The sequence below is a fragment of the Mycteria americana genome, chromosome 2 (genome assembly GCF_035582795.1).
Source record: "Mycteria americana isolate JAX WOST 10 ecotype Jacksonville Zoo and Gardens chromosome 2, USCA_MyAme_1.0, whole genome shotgun sequence".
Taxonomy (NCBI): domain Eukaryota; kingdom Metazoa; phylum Chordata; class Aves; order Ciconiiformes; family Ciconiidae; genus Mycteria; species Mycteria americana.
In genome coordinates this window covers 9,357,545-9,376,201 of record NC_134366.1, presented here as the reverse complement: position 1 = coordinate 9,376,201, position 18,657 = coordinate 9,357,545, and the positions used below count along the sequence as shown (strand labels likewise).

Here is an 18,657-nt window from a genome sequence, read left to right as displayed (position 1 = left end):
TACAACAAAATGAAATATACAGTATTAATACTGGCTGTACATTTGGTCAGAATATTTTACAAGGAGCAACACTAGTCAAAATTCTTATGACACGGTAAGTGGAAGTGAATGAATGTTGGGTTTCTTTCTGAGAGTTGAATTTTTTCACAAGAAGTTTCAAAAGTTGCTTTGCACTGCTGTAATGAAGTGTTAGATATTTTAAAGCAAAAATGCTCCCATTTTTTTTCTTTTATGCTAGTGTGAGCAGAAGAGATAATTAAACATGTTTGGAATGTGCTAATCATTGACCTGGAATAAAAGTAAGCCACAGACAGCATGTGCAATAAATCTCTGCACATTGGTTCTGTTTAAATGGCTTTATGAGATGATCTGTGAAGTATCTGGTAGAAATTCCTGCTACCATAGCTTCATCTAGCCGTTCCCCAACAGGTTCCCAACCAATTGTTCCAACACTAAAAGAAGAAAAAAAATAATTGTGACTGTCGCATATTTTTCTATAGTACAATAAAAATATCTCAATGTTAAGCTGATTTAGCTTATTTATGTGCATATTTTTCAAGGCTGTCAAAGAAAATACTCAGTCTTGCAGGCAAAGGCTATGCCGGGAACATGAGAATGAGATTTCCTTTGCTTTAGTCTAATAGATTTTTTAATGTCTGGGTACCTCGACCCCCACTGCCTCTTTAGACCCCTAAGGTCTAAAGTGAGTTGGTTAATTCAGTGTATGTTTTTTCCCCATCCAGAACAAGCTGAGAAGCATGAGACCCAATGAAAACAGAAGAAAAAGCTATACAAAATTAAGGAATAATTACAGGAAGGTAAAGATCAGTGTAACTATAGCAATATTTTGTACAATTGAGTTTGTGTGTCCTATAGCAATAAGAAACTTTCTGAACATGGGAAAGAGCAGGCAAGTATATATGAAGTATATATCGTTTAAAATAATTGTGCTATAATCTTTTCCATGTATTAGGTTAGATCTTTTTTCTGACACAGGGTGATGCTAACTATAGTAACCTTAGTATGGATGATGGATTTCACTGCTACTGCTTGATTGCTCGAATGCAAAGAGACATTAAATCTTCCAGTCCTCAAAGCGGTTTCTTGGGGTGTTCCTTCAAGTTCAATGTCTTGCCACTTTCACGCTAGAAGTCACTTTGTGGCAAACAAAAAAAGAAAGAAAAAAAGGGAAATAAAAGGAAAGAAAAAGAAGATGTTGGTTGCGATGGATTAATTTCAGACAGCAGTTTCTGCTGAGTTCACCATGCTTAATGTTCTTCCATTTAGGAAGGAGTTGCTGTCAAGTAAAGCAGATGAGCTGCTTTCAGTTTTCTTTAAATACATGCTAACAACGTAACATCTCTTTCTTCAGGAAAATGATCCAGTTGCATATTGTTAGAGAGATCTGCCTTGTGCTTAGCACGGACAAGTAGGGTTAATCGTCGTCCTCCTCCTCTTTCAGTGGGACTATCGGGAGTTTGTCCTGAACTTGGAAACATGCTACAAAGAAGTTGACGATGGAGTTGTACAAATGCTGCTCCAATGCTGCATTGCTAAAGTAATGGCTTTCGTCGGGGTAAATCTGCAAAGAAACAAGAAAATACACACCGTTAGGTGCTTAAAGTCTCAGGACTGACCACCCATATCTGCCGCTCAAGATGGCCTGCAAACCCACTGCTTCTGCTCAGCACCATGTGTCTTCCCGTAGATGCACATGAGGTCTAGGGTGATTCAGGCACCACAGTGCCCTGAGTGCAGACTTGCATCTTCCTTCAAAAGGAACTTTTTTGGGGGAGGATTTTCCATTTAATTCCATTCTGAACAAGTTCAGGCTAAGCAGAACCAGAACACACTTAGAAATAACAGTGCTTGCTCCTTGTGAAAACTGAAAAAAAAGAACCAGTGCAAGTCTGTGGAGAGAAAAAGCATTAGGTTTTACTGACTAAAATGAGGGCTTTAAAGAAAAAAAAAAGTCATTAAGTAAAAAATTGAAATAAAGCTTGCTGGAAAAGTAATTAAGCAGAAAAAATGTGGGAAGCTAGAAATGAAATAGTTTAAACACAACTTTACATTTTAATGAAACAGGTAACTTCTGCTTGTTGTGTTGAAGGAATGCAAGAGGATTGTAATGGGTTGTCTAGACCAGGATACTAAAGGGGGAAAAATGAGTTTCTAGGGCTGGATCCTTACAGGCAGGACTAAGGTGTCTCATGGTTGAGTACCTCAATCCAAGATGTAGATCCCTCAGCCCTCTATTCAGTCCTCAACTAATTTTTGAGGTGCCTCAAGCCCATCGGTGGCTTCAAGCTCTAAAGTACTAATGCTTCTGCATTGGGAAATATGCAGGGGCACCTCAGTCACTGTAGTGCTGACCCAGTCCACGCTGGGCTCATTGCTTAGCTCCTGTGTCTGTGCTCCAGCCTAGCTGCCTTTGGAGCATGATGGAGTGAGTGTACCCATCACGTGAAGCTCCTCAGAGATGCAGCCAGAGGGAACTGGTATTCAGTAAATCAAGCCTTAGCAGGACTTGGGCACTGCAGTGCAACCATCTGTACTGTGAGCTGTAGCATGGTCCCTGGTTTGGTTTCATCCTGAGCTGATTGCACTCTCCTGGCCATAGCTTGAGATGTAGCAGAGGTCAGGGACCATCCCTATGGCTGGTGGATGGGTTAATTTTGGAAGCTCTAATGGCTTGGACATGGGCCATTCAGCAAATCAGAGATGTAATTCGGCAGAAAGAGGGGCTTTCCAGACCAGAGCATGTTGTTCACAGAAGGATGTCAGATTTAAGAGACATTTCTCTGCTTAACTTTTCTGGTTGATTTAATTTAGATCCCTGTTTCCCTGTAATTCATCCTGAATTTAGCCTGTTGTTCCCAAAGAAAGTAAACAGGCACCAATTCCTTAGAGATATGTCTCTCAAAACCTAATTTTCTGTAATTTAATAACTGTTCAACAACTGTCTAAACCAAAACAGTGGTATCAAATAAGCACGGGAGTACATAGGAACACATTATGTGCTGGTGCTATTTCTACTGCCAGGCTGAGTTTGCAAGTGGCTTTTCAAAGCTTGCTTCATAACAGCAGTTTGAGTTCAAACTGGGAAATAACTGTTCAAATATGAAAAAAGGAAACACATACTGTACCTGCAAGCTGTAATTAGCCTTTGCCCTAATTAGGTGTGTGATAAGGTCCGCAGTATGCTGAAAATGGATTTTTTCTGTAAAAACAGATTACAATCATTAAACAGGCAAATTTAATTAAGAAAAATCAAAGCCATCCCAAACATATAATGAGCTCAAATGATGGGCTAACTTACCATCAGCAGTAGCATGAATGATCAAAAATGTCTGTTCCTTCAGTAATGAGACTCTATGTGCTAATTTGGTGATCTGTGAAGGTAAAGGTTGCAATAAGATTAAAAATCTTGCTAGAAATTAGCAATTTATATGGAGAAAATAGAAGCACTTAATTCCATTTGATACTTCATCACAAGGATAACAAGCAGACACCAGTACAGCGTATTCTCTTGGCTACTTGAATCAGTCTGGAGGTAAAATAGACCCCCCACCCTGTCCTTCCAGGCTCAGTATCAGCAGCAGGGAGAGTTCAGAGACCCTCGCCTGTTCTGATAATGTTCAGCAAAAGCCTGAACTGCACAATACATGGGAAATGTCAAAGTGAATTTCCAGTGAATACAAAACACTGATGAAAAGTGTGCCCAGGTGCCTATGCCTAAGAACTCTTCAGAGAGCTGGAGTGACTTTGGTATGGTTTGAAAGCCAGCCACAATGAGCTTTGACAGCCCGGGGGAGGATCTGATACTAAATTCAAGTGTCCACTGCTGAGAATGCCTTTGCCCCCAACTGTCTTTCAGATGCACAGGGGAAATACAAATCTGAGTGACTGCAAATGGTACTGGGTAAGAGAAATGAAGAACTTCTTCACTTTTTACTCCATTGTTCAGAAGAATACAAGTCTCAAGAAGACTCCAAAAGACTCCAAAAAAGTCTTGGAGTGGCAAAAGGAATGTACATCTCAAATCACAGATGTTACTGCTTTATAGGGGCGCAGGGAAGAATAGCTGTTTCAACTTAAATTCATGTTTTCCTTCATTGTTTAAATGCATGTGCCCCGGCTCTCATTCGCTTACACAAGTTAATGTATTTTTCAGTTAACACACCCTTGTATCAATCCTATCTTATACCTGTTTTCATCTTCCCACTGTCCTACGGGGTTTCCACAAAAGATAGACAAGTGCATCTGCAACAGCAACAGGACCTTCCATACCTGGCTGTGGAGGTTGAATTAGCTGGCTAAAAACATTGGCATGTATTATTAAGATATGGTCATTGTCATTTTACATTACAGATTACGTGTATCTCTCCTTATTTAAAAGATAACGCAACCCTGAACATTAGAAGCGGCCCTGAATGTTTCCTTGTTGCTAGAGGCAAGTTTTTGGAAATTTTGGTGGATGCAGGCCTGTTCTGGCTTTCTTGCAGCTCCACACTCTGTATGGACTTAGAAAGCGTTTGCAAATTTTGCAAGGGTGCCCTCTGATCTTCCCTCTGTTGTTGGACTTAAATAATGAATTCTCTCATCCTCAGATTGCTGGCTGTGATGCTTAAGTCTTGTGATGGTGTATGCATATATCTTGCACTCTGTTCTCCCCCTACATGGCTCCTTCCTTTCTGCTCTCTCAGTTGTAACCTACCACATGACAGCTTTTTTGGAGTCTACATCAAGTCTTGAATTATGTGACTTTTGTAAAGTTCATGCCTGGTTCATGGGTTAGGAACAGTTCTTCTCCCTAAGCAATTCACGGTTTAACTGTGCCGTGTAGGAGATGATGTATATCAGTTAGGGTCCGTGCTGAGAACGGTGCTATGCTCTGCAGAGAGCTCAGGTGCTGTTCCTAGCAGTTAATCCCAAGTCAACCAAAAGTACCACTATTTGCTTAGGCCAGCTTTTCAATGAACAAAGAGCACATGGCAATACAAAGCTCTCATTTCTGGAACATTTTCTCTTGCTTTCACCTCTACTGACCTCCCTTCAAATTCTAAAGGGACTAAAAGAGTTTGCAATGATCTAGAGATCATGAGTGCAAAATCTGAGCGACAATGAACTCAGTATTTAGATAGCCAGGAAAAGCTTCCACTGTCCACTGCAGGGGCACAGGGTGCGACCTACCTTCTCTGTAAGAAAACAGTTTCCAACTTTTGCTGCCTTTATGTCCTCTAGCTGAAGATAAGGCTTAGTAGGTTTAACAATGTTTTCTGTCTAACAAATTTTGTTTGTGTGACTATTCTTTATCAGGTTTTTCCTCCAAGTAATTGAAGGAAAGAAGACACGAACCAACTGATCCCATCATACGTATTAAATAATATCTTTGTTAACTGGTGCCATGTCTCTTTTTCCATGTCCTGCCCAACTCTGGCACAGAGTTCTGCCTACCCGAAATACCACATCTGTGCTTACATTGAAAAAGCCAAGAGAAGCTGAGCTTCACTTGACTTTGGGTCACAAATTGTACCTCAGAGAGAATCAAAGTGGCAAGACCATTGGGATGAACCTTAAAGGAGGTTGTGACATTGAGTCCATTTGGGCACATCTGAGTCACTCAGGCTCACCTCTTTCAAACTGTAAAACTGGAATAATTGTATTTACCCAATTTAGAGAAGCAGACATGAAGGCTAATCAATAAAAAACATATTCATCATTACTATTAAGACAACAAAAGTAGTAAGCAGGCTGAAGGACACCTTGCTGCCTCTTAAATATAGAGTTTTACTAGTGAGTCCATCTTGCATATCCCTTTTCTGTCCCCAACAGAGAACACATTGAGGAAGAGTTAAAACCCTGTTTACATTTTATCAGGGAAATGCAGTGTCCATGCAGTTACCTCATATGCTCTGTTATCAATCCCATGCAAGCCCAAGTATCTTTCAGAAAAGGCTGAAGCTTGAAAAGAAAAAAAAGAAAATATCTGTTTCAGTCATAAGTGAGTACACTGGTGCTTCTGGGTCAAATATTGCAAATACTAAAAAAGATCTTCTCTTCTAATAATGCCTTAGTTACACAGGACATATTTCTAAAAGATTTTGAAAATGCACTAAGAATATGCATGATACTACAGTCTTTCATTATCACCACCTACTTATGGTTCCTAAATAAGTCACAGAAGAGCCTTTTTTTTTTCCCCCTTAACGTAACCAAGGTCTGAGAGCACTATCGCGTTGTGTCCCTTTCTCCTTTCACATGGGGCCATCTCCATCAACACTATACTGCAAGTTCCCATTGGTCTCAGGGATAACTGTACGGGACCTAACGGCTGGCTTAACACCACTGACTTTCATGGCAGTCCCTTGATTTTCACTGGCACTAAGTACAAAGGGAACTGGTGTCCCTGAGAGAAAGGACCACCATTTGCAGTGGAGTATTGCCGCCAGAGAAAGGATGAGAGGGGCAGGCTGGACCACAGCTCCCACGGATGGACGGTTCAGGCAAGAAAGAAGCACGTTCAAGGCAGTGGTGCAAGTTGGTGTCAGAGGCTGGAGGGGTTTAGAGCCAATTCTCCTTTATTTAAAAGGAGTGAGTAATAAAAGTTATTTTATTACTCTGACCACCATGGTTGGTCCCACTGGTGCAAGCAAAATTGCTCTTGAGGGGGAAAAAAGGGTTTATAGCTAGTCCTAAGAAGACACACAATACAAAACAGGCAGGATCTTGGGGAAGAAAGAGAAGATAGCTGGGAAAGGTTAGGGCAGAAACATCATTTGTGGTCAGCAAGAGGGTCTGTGGGCTCTGGCATGGGGTTTACCATATAATTTGAAGTCTGTCAGCGGGGAAAGAGCAGCTCCACAGGCAAACACCTGGTTCTCTTCGCCGGCTGGAAGCATGTAAGTGCTCAGGTAGCCGCCATAATCCTGGAACACAAACGGGACAGGGGTGTCAGCGGTCCTGCCATGAGGCACTGCTGCTTTTGGGTACAGAAACAGGGCAGCTGAGACCTTGCAGCAAACTCTCAGCCATTACAGAGCCCTTAATACCTTGCCCTGAAAAAACATGAAACAAGGGACATCTCCCTGGCTTTGGCAGATGTGGCTGAAGATGAGCTCTGTGCTCATTGCACTCTCCTGAAGGCAGGAGGGTTGTGTGCCCAAGAGCCTGCCTCTTTTCATCCCACTTTATAGCTGTAGGTCTGATCAGATATGTCACCTCTCCAAAATATTACCCCAGACTTTTGCTATTTAAAATGGACATCACAATTTCAGCGTCTGCCATCAGCCTGTTAATTCCCTGCAGAGATGCTGCTGTATGTGCAGCTCTCTTCGCCCGCTCTAAGCCTGTATCCAGCACAATAAACAATTTCTACTCGCAGTCCCATTCTCATTTCAAACCGTGTGTACTTTGCAATTGCTGTTCCCCAGCCAGGCACGCACTGTGGTGCAAATCAGCCTCAGAAATCAATATTGTTGTTGTACATTTGTATGACATGAGCTAGATCTACCCACATTCCCATAGGCCTTAAGGGACAAGATGAAAATGAAATGAAAGTTTGCAAGGGGAAAAAATAATTAATTATCTGACAGTGTTTTCTGTTCTTGGAAGTCACTTTCTGCACTTGGAAGTTAATAAAAATAGTCACTTTCTGCACTTGGAAGTTAATAAAAAAAATTGATGGATACATTGATAAAATGTATGCTTTCATCTTTAACATCTCTGAGCAAGAAGCAGTCTATCTCAAAAATAAATAATAATAAAAAAGTCACCACTGACATATTCAATAAATCAGGATTTAGCTCAGCTACTTATCCACATCAGCCAACTAGAACAGCACAGAGGAACAACGGGAAAACGTTACCTTCCCAAACACACCGACTCGCATTTTATCAATGTAATGCTCCTTCAGCATTGTCCTAGAACATGAGAGAGGAGAAACAATGGGTTAAAAATATTTTTCCCTTAGATATAGCAAACATAGTGTGATTTCTATCAGCTTGAATTTGGGGTGGCTGCAGAAAAATGATGTCGACAATCTAAATTCACGCTGCTACCTGCTGCTTTCACATGAGTCTCTGCTCGATTTAATCTTGCAACCTGTTGTGTTGGATTTGACCAAGCAATGGCAACAAATAACCTGCACTACCTCTGAAGTCATAATAAAGCTGATGCTATTGCACTACTCTGATAGTGTTTTTAGCGTGATTATGTGCAGAATAAATCTAACTATATGGCAGGACTTGACATTTAGGGTTTTATGCTGTTTTTTCTGTTTTAAAAAGTTTTAAGGGTTTAAAGGTGGATTTTTTCCAACTACCAGGCCAGCAAAATTTAAGGTAGGAGCTGATATTCAAGCTTACTTGTTTGTAGCTGTATGACTGTACAGAGCTAAAAATAAATAGGCTTTGAACATGTGATACAGATAAGTGTGTTCTAATTTAGCCCTGTTTAAGGCTTGTTTTTCTCCCTCTGCACTGGCTGGCATGAGCTCTCTCTCGCATGCCATCACTTGGTCACAGCTGTATGACTACTTTGTCCTTCCCTCCCATCTACTTGCTCTACCCTACACACCATTAAAGCAACCAGGACTAATGACAGTCTTGGGTTAATTGTAATTAATGAATTAATTTCTTCAAGAGCAGTGTCATTCACCGGACAGCTTCCAACTGATCCTTCTCTTCCAAAAGGCCCAGCCTCCTCTTAACCTCGTGCAATAGCTTAGTGCCTTGGAAGCCACTCCCGCGGCCGTCGAACTTCAGCACGATGGTGTTGTGAGAGCTGACCATGACGCTTTCCCACGTCACCTCAAATCTCTCCGTTACAATCTGGCTGCCAGGCGTCCCGTCTCTGAAACAGAAATAGGCATCAAGCAAAGGCAACGGCACCAAGTACAGGCCAAACACCCTCCCCGGGGCCGTGAGCTTGCCACGGCAAAGGGGATCAGCAGCTCCCGCGTGCATCGTAAGGCAGGGCAGATTTCAAGAAGGAGAGACCGGTCTCTGCAACAACGATGTGCAGAAGGCTGGTTGTGTGTGATGGGTTTTGAGGCTGAGGTGGAAGCTGCAGACTGGTTTCTGCCTCCCTCTTTGCACAGCAACTATCGCTGCGCTAAGCTGAGCTTTGAAGAAACCCAGCAAGCACATCCCTAACTGGGCAGGATTCCTCCTGTGAGTAAACCAGAGCAGTGATGCAGAGGTCAGTTGATTTTTCCTCATTTATGCCTGCTCTAATCTATAGCTATTTTCTACAGAGATTTTTCTGGTGAAGGGGTTTCTATGAAGAGTCTGGCTTTGGGGAGTGCTGGCACTGCCAAAATATGTTGGATGAAACTTGCAGACATCAATCGCCCTTTCCTTTACTGGCAAGGATTTGGGTTCCATTTACTGCCCCCATTGACCCAGCCCAGCCCTTCCCTCTCCTGTGGGCTTCTCCAGAGTGGCTGTAGATGGGCTGTCAATCACTTCTGTCATCACTGCTTAGCACAAGAACACTTTTAAAGTGATAAAACTTAACAGCTTAAAAAAGCCCAGGCTCGCCCCAGATTGGTGGGTAAGGAGAACGGGTGGGCAAGACTCTCTCTTCACCATTCTGCTTAGGGCCCGATCCTGCACAGGGGAACTGTCTTGGGAAATATTGACCCCACTTCAGCCAGACAGCTCAGAAAAATCAAGAGATGATGATGACGGGAAGTAGTATTTTAGGACTGGGATTGCGGTAGAGCCATTGGCCCTTCCATCTACTTCTTGTCCTTTTTGGGGTTCTCAGAGACACAGGCAACTCGCTGCAGGACTTTAATGTGCGTGTGACTTCAGTCATTTGCATTTATTCAGGCGAGACCCAGGCACATCCAGCTTCAGAGGCAGCCTAATCAAGTGCTGTTAGCTTGATGAGTACCAATCTTCCTCAAGCACTTGTATAATGAAGTACATTTTCTCTGCAGTAATTTTGTGATGTAACGGCATGCTTATTGCAGTGTTTTTGTCCTTCATGGAGGGATGTGCAGGATGGTGTTCAGGAATTCATCAGGCATTCATCATTCCTGCATGAGGTTTCTCTCTTGTGGGGTGTTCCCTGGCAGGCAGCAAGCGATGCAGTGGGATGCAGCCAGGGCCAAGCAGGTTCTTCCAAGGTCAGTGACTTCCCTCCCCCAGTTTCTTTCCAAATTGCCAGAAAAACCTCAGTAATGTGTATTATTATTGCTAAACGTTGCATAAAGAGTACCCATCTGCTATGCCTGCCAGGAGGATATCCTACCTACCTAATATAAAAGCTAACGTTGAGAGATCTCCAAAGGTTTCTAGCTCTCCCTTCACTGTCACTTCAGGGAACACCAGCATTTACATGGGAAGGACTGCTGCATGAGGGCGTCTAAAATTTAAGCTGTGGTAGGGCTGACTGCATCCCACTCTAAAACTACCTGTTAAGCGCAGGGTGAGTGCTCTAAGTACCGGGACAGAAAGTCAGTGTCCATCTTTTATTCCTCTCCCTCCTGTTTCTGCCCTCAAAATTACTGAATTGCAAATGTACATGGAACAACTTTACAAAATCCTACAATTTACTCTGCAGGATTTCACTTGGGCACCCTCCTGGGAGCTGAAATCCTTGGCTCAAACACAGGAGAGAAGGGACCTACATCTAGCCTTTCCCAACTCTGAGGTGAGGCAAGGGGTAGGGACCAACGTGCTGGACTTAGCTGCCAAAGCGGTCTGGCATTCATTGTACAAAACGTATCTTAAAAGGCTCTGATCATGGCTGAGGTTTCCATGCTGCCCTAAAAACGTGAACAGAAAGAAAGGATGAGCGAGAACTTACACAACCAAAAGCAAGGGGTAGTGCGCAGTGTCCAAAAAGGTTGCTGGCTTTAAGATCTGCATTGGCAATTCTAGGCAAAAAAACCAAATAACAGCATGTGGTCAGTGTGGGAACGCTGACATAACTCTAATAGATTTTTCTGGTGTTTTGGCCACTTACGAGCAGGAATAAAATGGCATTTCATCAGATGCACTGGTAAATAACACCGTAGGAACACAGATGTTGTCAAAGAAAAGACCCATATTATGATAGCCGAGGTGACAAGAAATGTAAATCGGGAGTACAGCGCGAGCTGTTCAGTCATGCATCACTTTTACAGCATTCAATTAACATCTGGCAATAGCTATAATTTTCCTTTTTGGCAGCTGGATGAGTGACACAGCCAGAAATCAGTATTTCAGGGCAGCAGAGGAGGGGGAAAATCGGCAATGAAAATGATAATTTAAAACCCAATTAAGTATGGTGGCTTGGGGAGAGAATAGGATTATTTTGCAATAATGGTGCGAAGACAGATAGAGAAACATGTACTTTAATCCTAACTTTTAGAGGGCTTAATTTTGCTGTAAAACAGGAGATAACTGTGCTGAAACCCATGTCGTTATACTGGTACTGAACCAATGTAAGTGAGAGATGCACTCACCAAATCTTCATTTAACTGCTTCCTGTGGCCTGGCATTGATAGCCAAAAATGCTGCTGTACAAATGCTTTCCACATTAATGAGAGCACATTTATTTTTAAAATGTTAACTACAATCCAGATTAGCAAAAGGCCCAGCAATTAAATCGGTATTAGGAGCATTTTCAGTAGATTAATACACAGATTAACCACACAGTTTAAGTGGTTTGCTTTGCAATCATTGTCTGACACTCAGCCTAATTAGTTATTCCATCTGAATGCTAATAGCTGCAAATTGGATCAATGGCCCAGGGACAACCAAAAAGGCCATTGCTTGACTTTAAATATAACTAAGCGCTACGTGCAGTGTTCCCAAGGCTGTTAAGCCCAAAGCCTTGAAAACACAGGGAGGGCAGAGAAGAATAGGCACATGGCTGTGGCCAGCTTGTGTTTATTACACACACATCTATATTTCTGGTTAAATGAGCAGAATCACATTTCAATGATACCTGCAGTTAAGAAATTTAGCATCAAGCTGAGTTATTCCTAATAAACGGCCAGTGCCACTACGAATTGGCTCACAGTGGGGATAGACACGATCTTTATGACAGGCTCTTTCCCCATCTTTTCCTGCCCATAAGGCCTGGAAGCGCACGTCTGTTCTTGTTATTTCATGCACTGGTTTATGTTCCTAATGCCCTTGTGGCAAGCAGAACGCTTTAGGGCCATTATGATGCTTTGCAATCGGCAGCTGTCTCTCAGCCTTTGCTTCACATTTTGTAACACCTGGCAATGGTCGAAATTAGTAACCTGCCATCCATCACACCTCGCTGCTTCCATTTCACTGCATCCAATCTGAGAGGGACGCTCCTTTTTGGCATGGGAAATATTATGGGTCATACTTTGAACCCGGGGTCTTTGGGGTTTTTTTTAGAGTTGCCACCATACACACAAACAGGGATTTTGGGGAGCCATTGCACAACACTGAGTATGTGGATTTTACACATATAGGTAAGATATCTGCTTACAGCCAGAGGAGATGCTTTTTAGGTTGTTTCAGGTACAACTACGGAGACAGGCGGAAAATGCTTACACTTTGGCTGTTTGCCATTAGGCTTTTCTCTCTCTCTGTCCTGTTTGGCATATAGATTTGCGGGGAATGATTACACAAGTTGTGCACATAATGCACCAGCTGCAGATATAAACTGCTCCAAGTTTCTGCCTTCTTTACTCCAGGTGAAATCTCTTTTGGCTTTTCTCATAAAGCTGTTTTTTTCCAACCCTATCAAATGATACGGCTTTCTCAAAGAATCCTGAATGACTCCAATGGGCAGTCGTTGGCAAGTCATCTTCATTCACTGCAGGTGAGTATTGTATACTGAAAGGTGGCCACAGCTATAGCCAGCAAGCACATACAGTATCCCACTTCAACCTCATCTCAAATAATACTCCAGTCCAGCTAGCGCAAACGCCCCGAACAATGGGGGCACCACACCGTGTCCTTTCCCGGAGTGTTTTTTTTCTCTACAAAGAGAATTCTGAAAGGAAAAAAACCCCAACCCTATCATTTTGCTTTTCTTCAGCTGCATTCTCATCAAATCCTGTCTCTGTAATAACCTCCTTATGTAGCACATCCTAAGAGAGTGCTTTGCAAACTGTGTGAGTTTATTGAGAGCCAAAGTAATTTTTCCTCCTGCCAGTCTACCCAAGATGACTGTATCATTTCACAGCAATAGCAGTGAAAAAGAAAAAGAAAAATAAGAGAGAGGAAAGGTGCTACTTACTGTAATCATCTATCTTGATTTCCATGTATTCTACCTTAGGCATTTGCCTGTCATTTACAGTCAGCTGCACGTTTTCATTTACCTCCAGCTCAAAAATTTCTGAAAGAAGAAGGACAAGATCACAAAGACTTTTGGCATTGTTTGTGAAAACATTTTTTAACATTTTATAGCCACTTTAATATTTTTAACACAAGTTTCCTTATGAAAGAATTTCCTTCTAGTCCTCACAGATGTCTAAGTCAGTTAAGTCTTTGAAACCTCTTCCAGGTTCTGTGTTGGCAAAAAGCTATATTCCTGAAATCAGTGACATTCAGCTGATTTACAGCAAATGGGAATGTGACCTTCTGTGTTGGGACACTAAGTCAGACACCCACCTGCCCTGCAAAGCTAGATATCAAATGAAGAATGTCTGTGTTCAAGTTACATTTATTGTATTGTGTATTTATTGTGTTTCCCCAATAAATGGGGAAAGGGAGGAGACTTTGGAGGGCTTCAGGACAATGTTGTGCTGCTACACAAGAGAAAATCCATGGGAAGGAAAGCCATGGGGAGAGTAGAGTGGGCAAAGATCATACAACCCTGCAATGTCAGGTTTTGGAGGAGTCTTGGCTTTCAGAGTGTTTCAAGAATTGTTCATTTTGCTTGTGTGTCTCATCTAAAGACTCTCTGGGATTGAAATAGAGAATTCCTTCCTCCTTCCCTGGATTTAACCTTTATACCCCACATCCTGGCCATATGCTGTAACTGCTGAGCCTCTTTAGAAAAAGCAGCCACCTCCAACATCAGAAAGAGCAAGTCCTCCCCAGCTGGTATGGAAAGGGCCCATCTTTAGGAGACGTTTCAGGTTGTATGTCCTAGGTGGAGGGAAATGGCTCCTGGTGATGGTGAGGCTCCTGAGCCCCATGGGGGAGGGATTCAAGGGTTGGAGGGATCCCACTGTGGTGGCAGTGAATCCTGGTCTGGGGAGCCTGTTGCAGTGCTCACGTCCATGGCATCAGGCTGGGTTTGAACCAGGGGGATCCAGGGCATCATCTCTGCCACGTGAACCCACGGAGGGTTGGAGGGTTTTGCACCAAATTATGTGTTTCATTGACTGTAACTTCCCTTTCGAGACACACTGATAAATAGATGTGTAACCCCAGCTCCTCAGATAATACTTACAGTACCTGATTAGCATGCTCTCATTGCCCATCTCTGCTGAACAGGCAGGCACAGCACAAAAACATGCCCTTCCCAGTTAATACATTTCACGGATCTTTCAGCAATAGTCTATTGGTTCAATGACTATTCACCCTGCTTCTGAAAAGCCTGGCTCATCTCTGTTGAAACCACAACCCCCACAAAAGTGCCAAAGCAACAGCCTATTACGTTTAGTTAAATATTAAGATTCTCATTTAATTATGGCACACACAAGTAGCTTTATCAGCAGAAAGGGGCTTGCCACGTAGGGGAATTTAGGCAAGCTGTTTTATTTGTTCATATAATTGCATTCACAGAAAGCCAGGAAGACTGTGGAGGAAATAAAAAAGATTGGCATATCTCCTAAAGGACTTTCTTTTCTGCTTTAGGACCACAGGGAGCTTGAGTCTGTGGAGTACAAATGGTCATTGCTTAATTAAATGTAAGCACACTATAATATTCAGTGTAACTCACTATTATCAGATTATTGCAGAATACAGAGGCAAACTCCCTTTATAGAGTAATGGGCTCATATTAAATAAGTAAATTCAGTAACATGCAACTGTCAGTTGCCCTTTATTCAAAAGCAAAAGAAAGAGGGGGAAAAAAAGGAACCAGGGGAAATGATAATCCTATGCAGAAAATCATGAATTTCAGTAGGGGATGTGTTCTGTGCCTGACTAGATCGAGTTCTCTATGTAATAAATGCTACACATATATATCTGTCAAAATAAAACTAGTCTCGGTGTGTTTTATGTTACTTTTCAAGCCTTTCATTTGCTATTTCTGTTTTATAGTATCTCTCATTTTATTCACCTAAAAATATTTTATAAAACTATACAGGAGGCTATAACACAGTTCATGACAGCACTACCCTGTATATGCTGTTATAGCCAGTCAGCCATCTCCGTTTTTATGGTAAAATTAAGGTATTGTGTTTAAGGGGGAAAAAAAGAAAGCCACGTTGGAGCTGTAGGTTAGAGCTAAGAAACTCTCCTGGCCCTGTGGCAACATCCTCTGTGGGCTGAAGAGCCTTGCAGGCATCGCCAGGGCTGCTCTGGAGTTACGCTCAGCGAGGGCACTGCCCAGCCCAGGTCTCTGCTGGGAAGAAGAAGAGCTGATACACCCTTGTGCACAGACGGAGGTATGAGCGGTCCCTCGTGCAGAAACGCCGGAAAGCTAGGAGCTTGCCATTTGCTTTCAGTATTACTTAAAAAAGCAATTCTTGTATTTTTGTAGGCCGGAATAACTACAAATGCTTTTTTTTTTTTTTGCTTATTTATAGCAGAAGTAGTGTCAAAAGGGACCAGAATGGCATACGGAGTTATACCTCTATCCCACTATTGCCAGCAGCAATAACATGAACATGAAAAAAAAGTGAGAACCTTCCTCTGGGCAGCAAAATCAGTCAGCTCTCACGGCACTTTTACCCAGAAATGGTAGACCAGTGGGGAAACTGAGGCATAAAGAAATGAAATATTTATCTCATAGTCATCCTGTAAGCAAGATGATGGCAGACGGTCTAAGCCATGGTCCAGGGTATGTTGTGCTGCTTTTCTTTGGCAGCAAAGATCTTTCTTGCTGCCCTTACAGGACATTCACACAGCAGTACATTGCTTTAACCTAACTTGTTCCAGGGTGCTGCTAAATTTTATGCATGCCTTTCTCTGCAAAGGAATTTTTTAATTGGAACAAATTAATTCAAAAAGACGGGAGGATAATTAGAGTTAAATGTACGATGCATCTCCTTAACAGTATTGGACACTGCTGAGTATTTCTATTTTAATGGTAAAAGATACAATATGCCACAAATCTGATTTTAAATTTGATTTTAAAAAATTCAATCAGAATTCAGGATTGCACTCTATACATCCTGCTTACAAGCAAAACTTTTCTAGGTGGGGTAAGGGCTTGAAATGCATGTTGCCAACAGAAATTGAGAGAACAGGGAATAAAAAGTCACACACTGAAACTGTATAAAGCAAGATGGAACCTGTGCTTTTTTCTTACGTGTCCTGGTGCCAAAGGAGTTTTTCCTTTGACACTTACCACCTTCAGTGGGAAATTAAGCAGCTCAGCATTTCACAGAAAACCTTTAGCTAGGGACCCAAGTTCCCTGGTTTGCTCTGCTCCTTTGCAGATACAAGAACAATAAGTTGCTGTAAATCCAGTTAAGCTAAACTGATACCTGATAAATTGGCCACCTACAGAGCAGCTAGAATAAAGGTGTTGCTTATTATTTGGATCACAGTAATGCCTGAAGTCCTTAACTGCAGGTTAAGGCTGGGCTAAACTGTACATTAAAACGAAAGATAAGGGTCTCCCATCAAAATGACGGGAGCAGATAAATCTTGGTTTCATGTGCCACTCAGTCCCACTCCCTGCTATGAAGTCTTCTGAGACTCATGAAAGAGAGAAAAGGGCACCTTGGTTTAAGACCCCTGTAGACAAGGGACAGAGAAAGGCTGTCTGTCTGAGGCTCCCTGCCTTGCTGACCTGGGGTAAAAAATTGATCTTTCTGGATAGTTTGTATCGCTACAGGTGTGAAGGAGGAACCCCAGAAACCTCATGGCTCTCTGGGCTCTACAGGGAGTCCTAACCAGTCTGGCAATGGCTACAGCCAGTACCAAGGATTTTGAGGGAAGAAACCTGTATGTGGAATAATTCCAGCTTCACACTGGTGTAGATGTGAATCACTAGCATTAATAAAGCTATACTGAACAAGTAAGTGCTACAATTCCTGTGAACAGATCAGGAAACCAGGCAGAGGTACAACTTGTGGGGCTCATTCCTCTGTGTCATCTCTTTCAACCTGGTAATCCATATCAGAGTAATTTTTTTAAAATCATAGATTAAGGTAAATATTTCTTATTTTTGAGTAGGACTTAAATCAGTATTTGTGAAAGACTAACAAAAAGAGAGAGAGAGATCTGGACTGTGCATTTTTTTGACAAAGCTGATTGATAACAAATGTCATGCCCAAACCACTGTCTTTGTACCCCAAGACTTGCGGCTCGGCAGAGTCTGGGCTAGTGCACGTTTACTAAAAAGCAGCTACAACTCAGTGTCCTGCCTGGCTACTTTGCTCTGAAGAATTGCAAGGCTCAAGCCCATTCTTACTCTGTGCATCAGTTGTGTTGTGAACAGTCACCATCGGGACTCGGGGACCTTGAAAAGAAGAAGAAAAGAACTTGGTTAAATATCTATCGAAGCACACACAGACACACGTGAACCTGGTTTTGAAATCCACGGAGCTGAAGACTCCTGGGACTCGCTTTCCATGCAAGAGTAATCTAAAAAGCAAATCACCCTGGCATTAGAAAGAGTCTATGAATAAATGACAGTACTGTAGACTCGAAGACATGTGAGGTTTCAAAGCCCTTTCCCAATGGACCACTAAATGCATCTTTCCCTAATTTGTAAACATTATAATTAGCACAAACACAATTAAATAACTTGCTTTTTAAATTATTCTAATAACACCCAAACATCACAGCACAAAGCATTTACATTTTCTATGCTATGGATAACTGTTGCTGTTTTGCAAATGTTTTGGGGTTTTTTTTTTTTTTTTTTTTTTTTTTTTTAATGAATGAAACACCAGTTTGGCTCTTACATTGAAAAGACCACATAACGCTGTCTTAAAATGCAGCATTTCGGTATTTAAATCGGTCAGTAGTATACAAAGAGGATTATCATTACTATGCAATGCACATAAGTGAACCACAGAATTCATTGCCATAGGATGCTACAGTCTTTAGGATGCTGTAGTCTTTACCACAGGATGCTATAGTCTTCAGCACATGGTGCTGTAGGATGCTATAGTCTTTAGCACAGTGGTCTGGATCCAACTTCTTGTTCAGAAAGTCACCAAGTGGCTGATTGATAGAAAAATGGGATGGGACATGAGATTAGGTTCATTCTGTATCTGTCAGCTGAGCCAAAAGGAGCTTCCGTCTGACCCAGCACAGCCACTCGTAGGTTACTACCATACCTGTTTGTAGCTTTTCCAATGAGTTTGACAATACTGCTCAGGAAGGTGGAAGAAGCACTGCAATGATGAAACGGTTAATCCTTAACCTCAGAGAGAGTGGTTATCTTACTTTCCTTCCCGTTCCCCATAATGTAATATGATGTAGCAGCAGCAAGTGTGAGCAGCTGAGGAAAGATCATCTGTACACCCGGCAAAGATCCAAAACAGCACGGCCAGAGGGCTCCCACTCCATGTGTGGGTGAAGATCATAGATCATAGAATCATTT

At 42.1% G+C, this 18,657-nt stretch overlaps 1 protein-coding gene across 1 annotated transcript in view; it reads right to left on the bottom strand.

Annotated features, from left to right (window-relative positions):
- Positions 1-1,366: 1,366 nt before the first annotated feature.
- The window catches only part of DPP6 (dipeptidyl peptidase like 6), a 429,771-nt gene continuing 412,480 nt past the window's right edge, over positions 1,367-18,657 (bottom strand). The window contains exons 17-26 of the mRNA XM_075495503.1: positions 17,518-17,565; positions 13,219-13,317; positions 10,819-10,888; positions 8,659-8,853; positions 7,868-7,922; positions 6,824-6,929; positions 5,906-5,964; positions 3,320-3,392; positions 3,147-3,220; positions 1,367-1,582 (exon numbers count right to left, since the gene is read on the bottom strand). Of these exons, the coding sequence (XP_075351618.1) occupies positions 1,436-1,582; positions 3,147-3,220; positions 3,320-3,392; positions 5,906-5,964; positions 6,824-6,929; positions 7,868-7,922; positions 8,659-8,853; positions 10,819-10,888; positions 13,219-13,317; positions 17,518-17,565 (926 nt within the window). The 3' untranslated portion in view covers positions 1,367-1,435. The remainder of the gene's footprint in view (positions 1,583-3,146; positions 3,221-3,319; positions 3,393-5,905; positions 5,965-6,823; positions 6,930-7,867; positions 7,923-8,658; positions 8,854-10,818; positions 10,889-13,218; positions 13,318-17,517; positions 17,566-18,657) is intronic.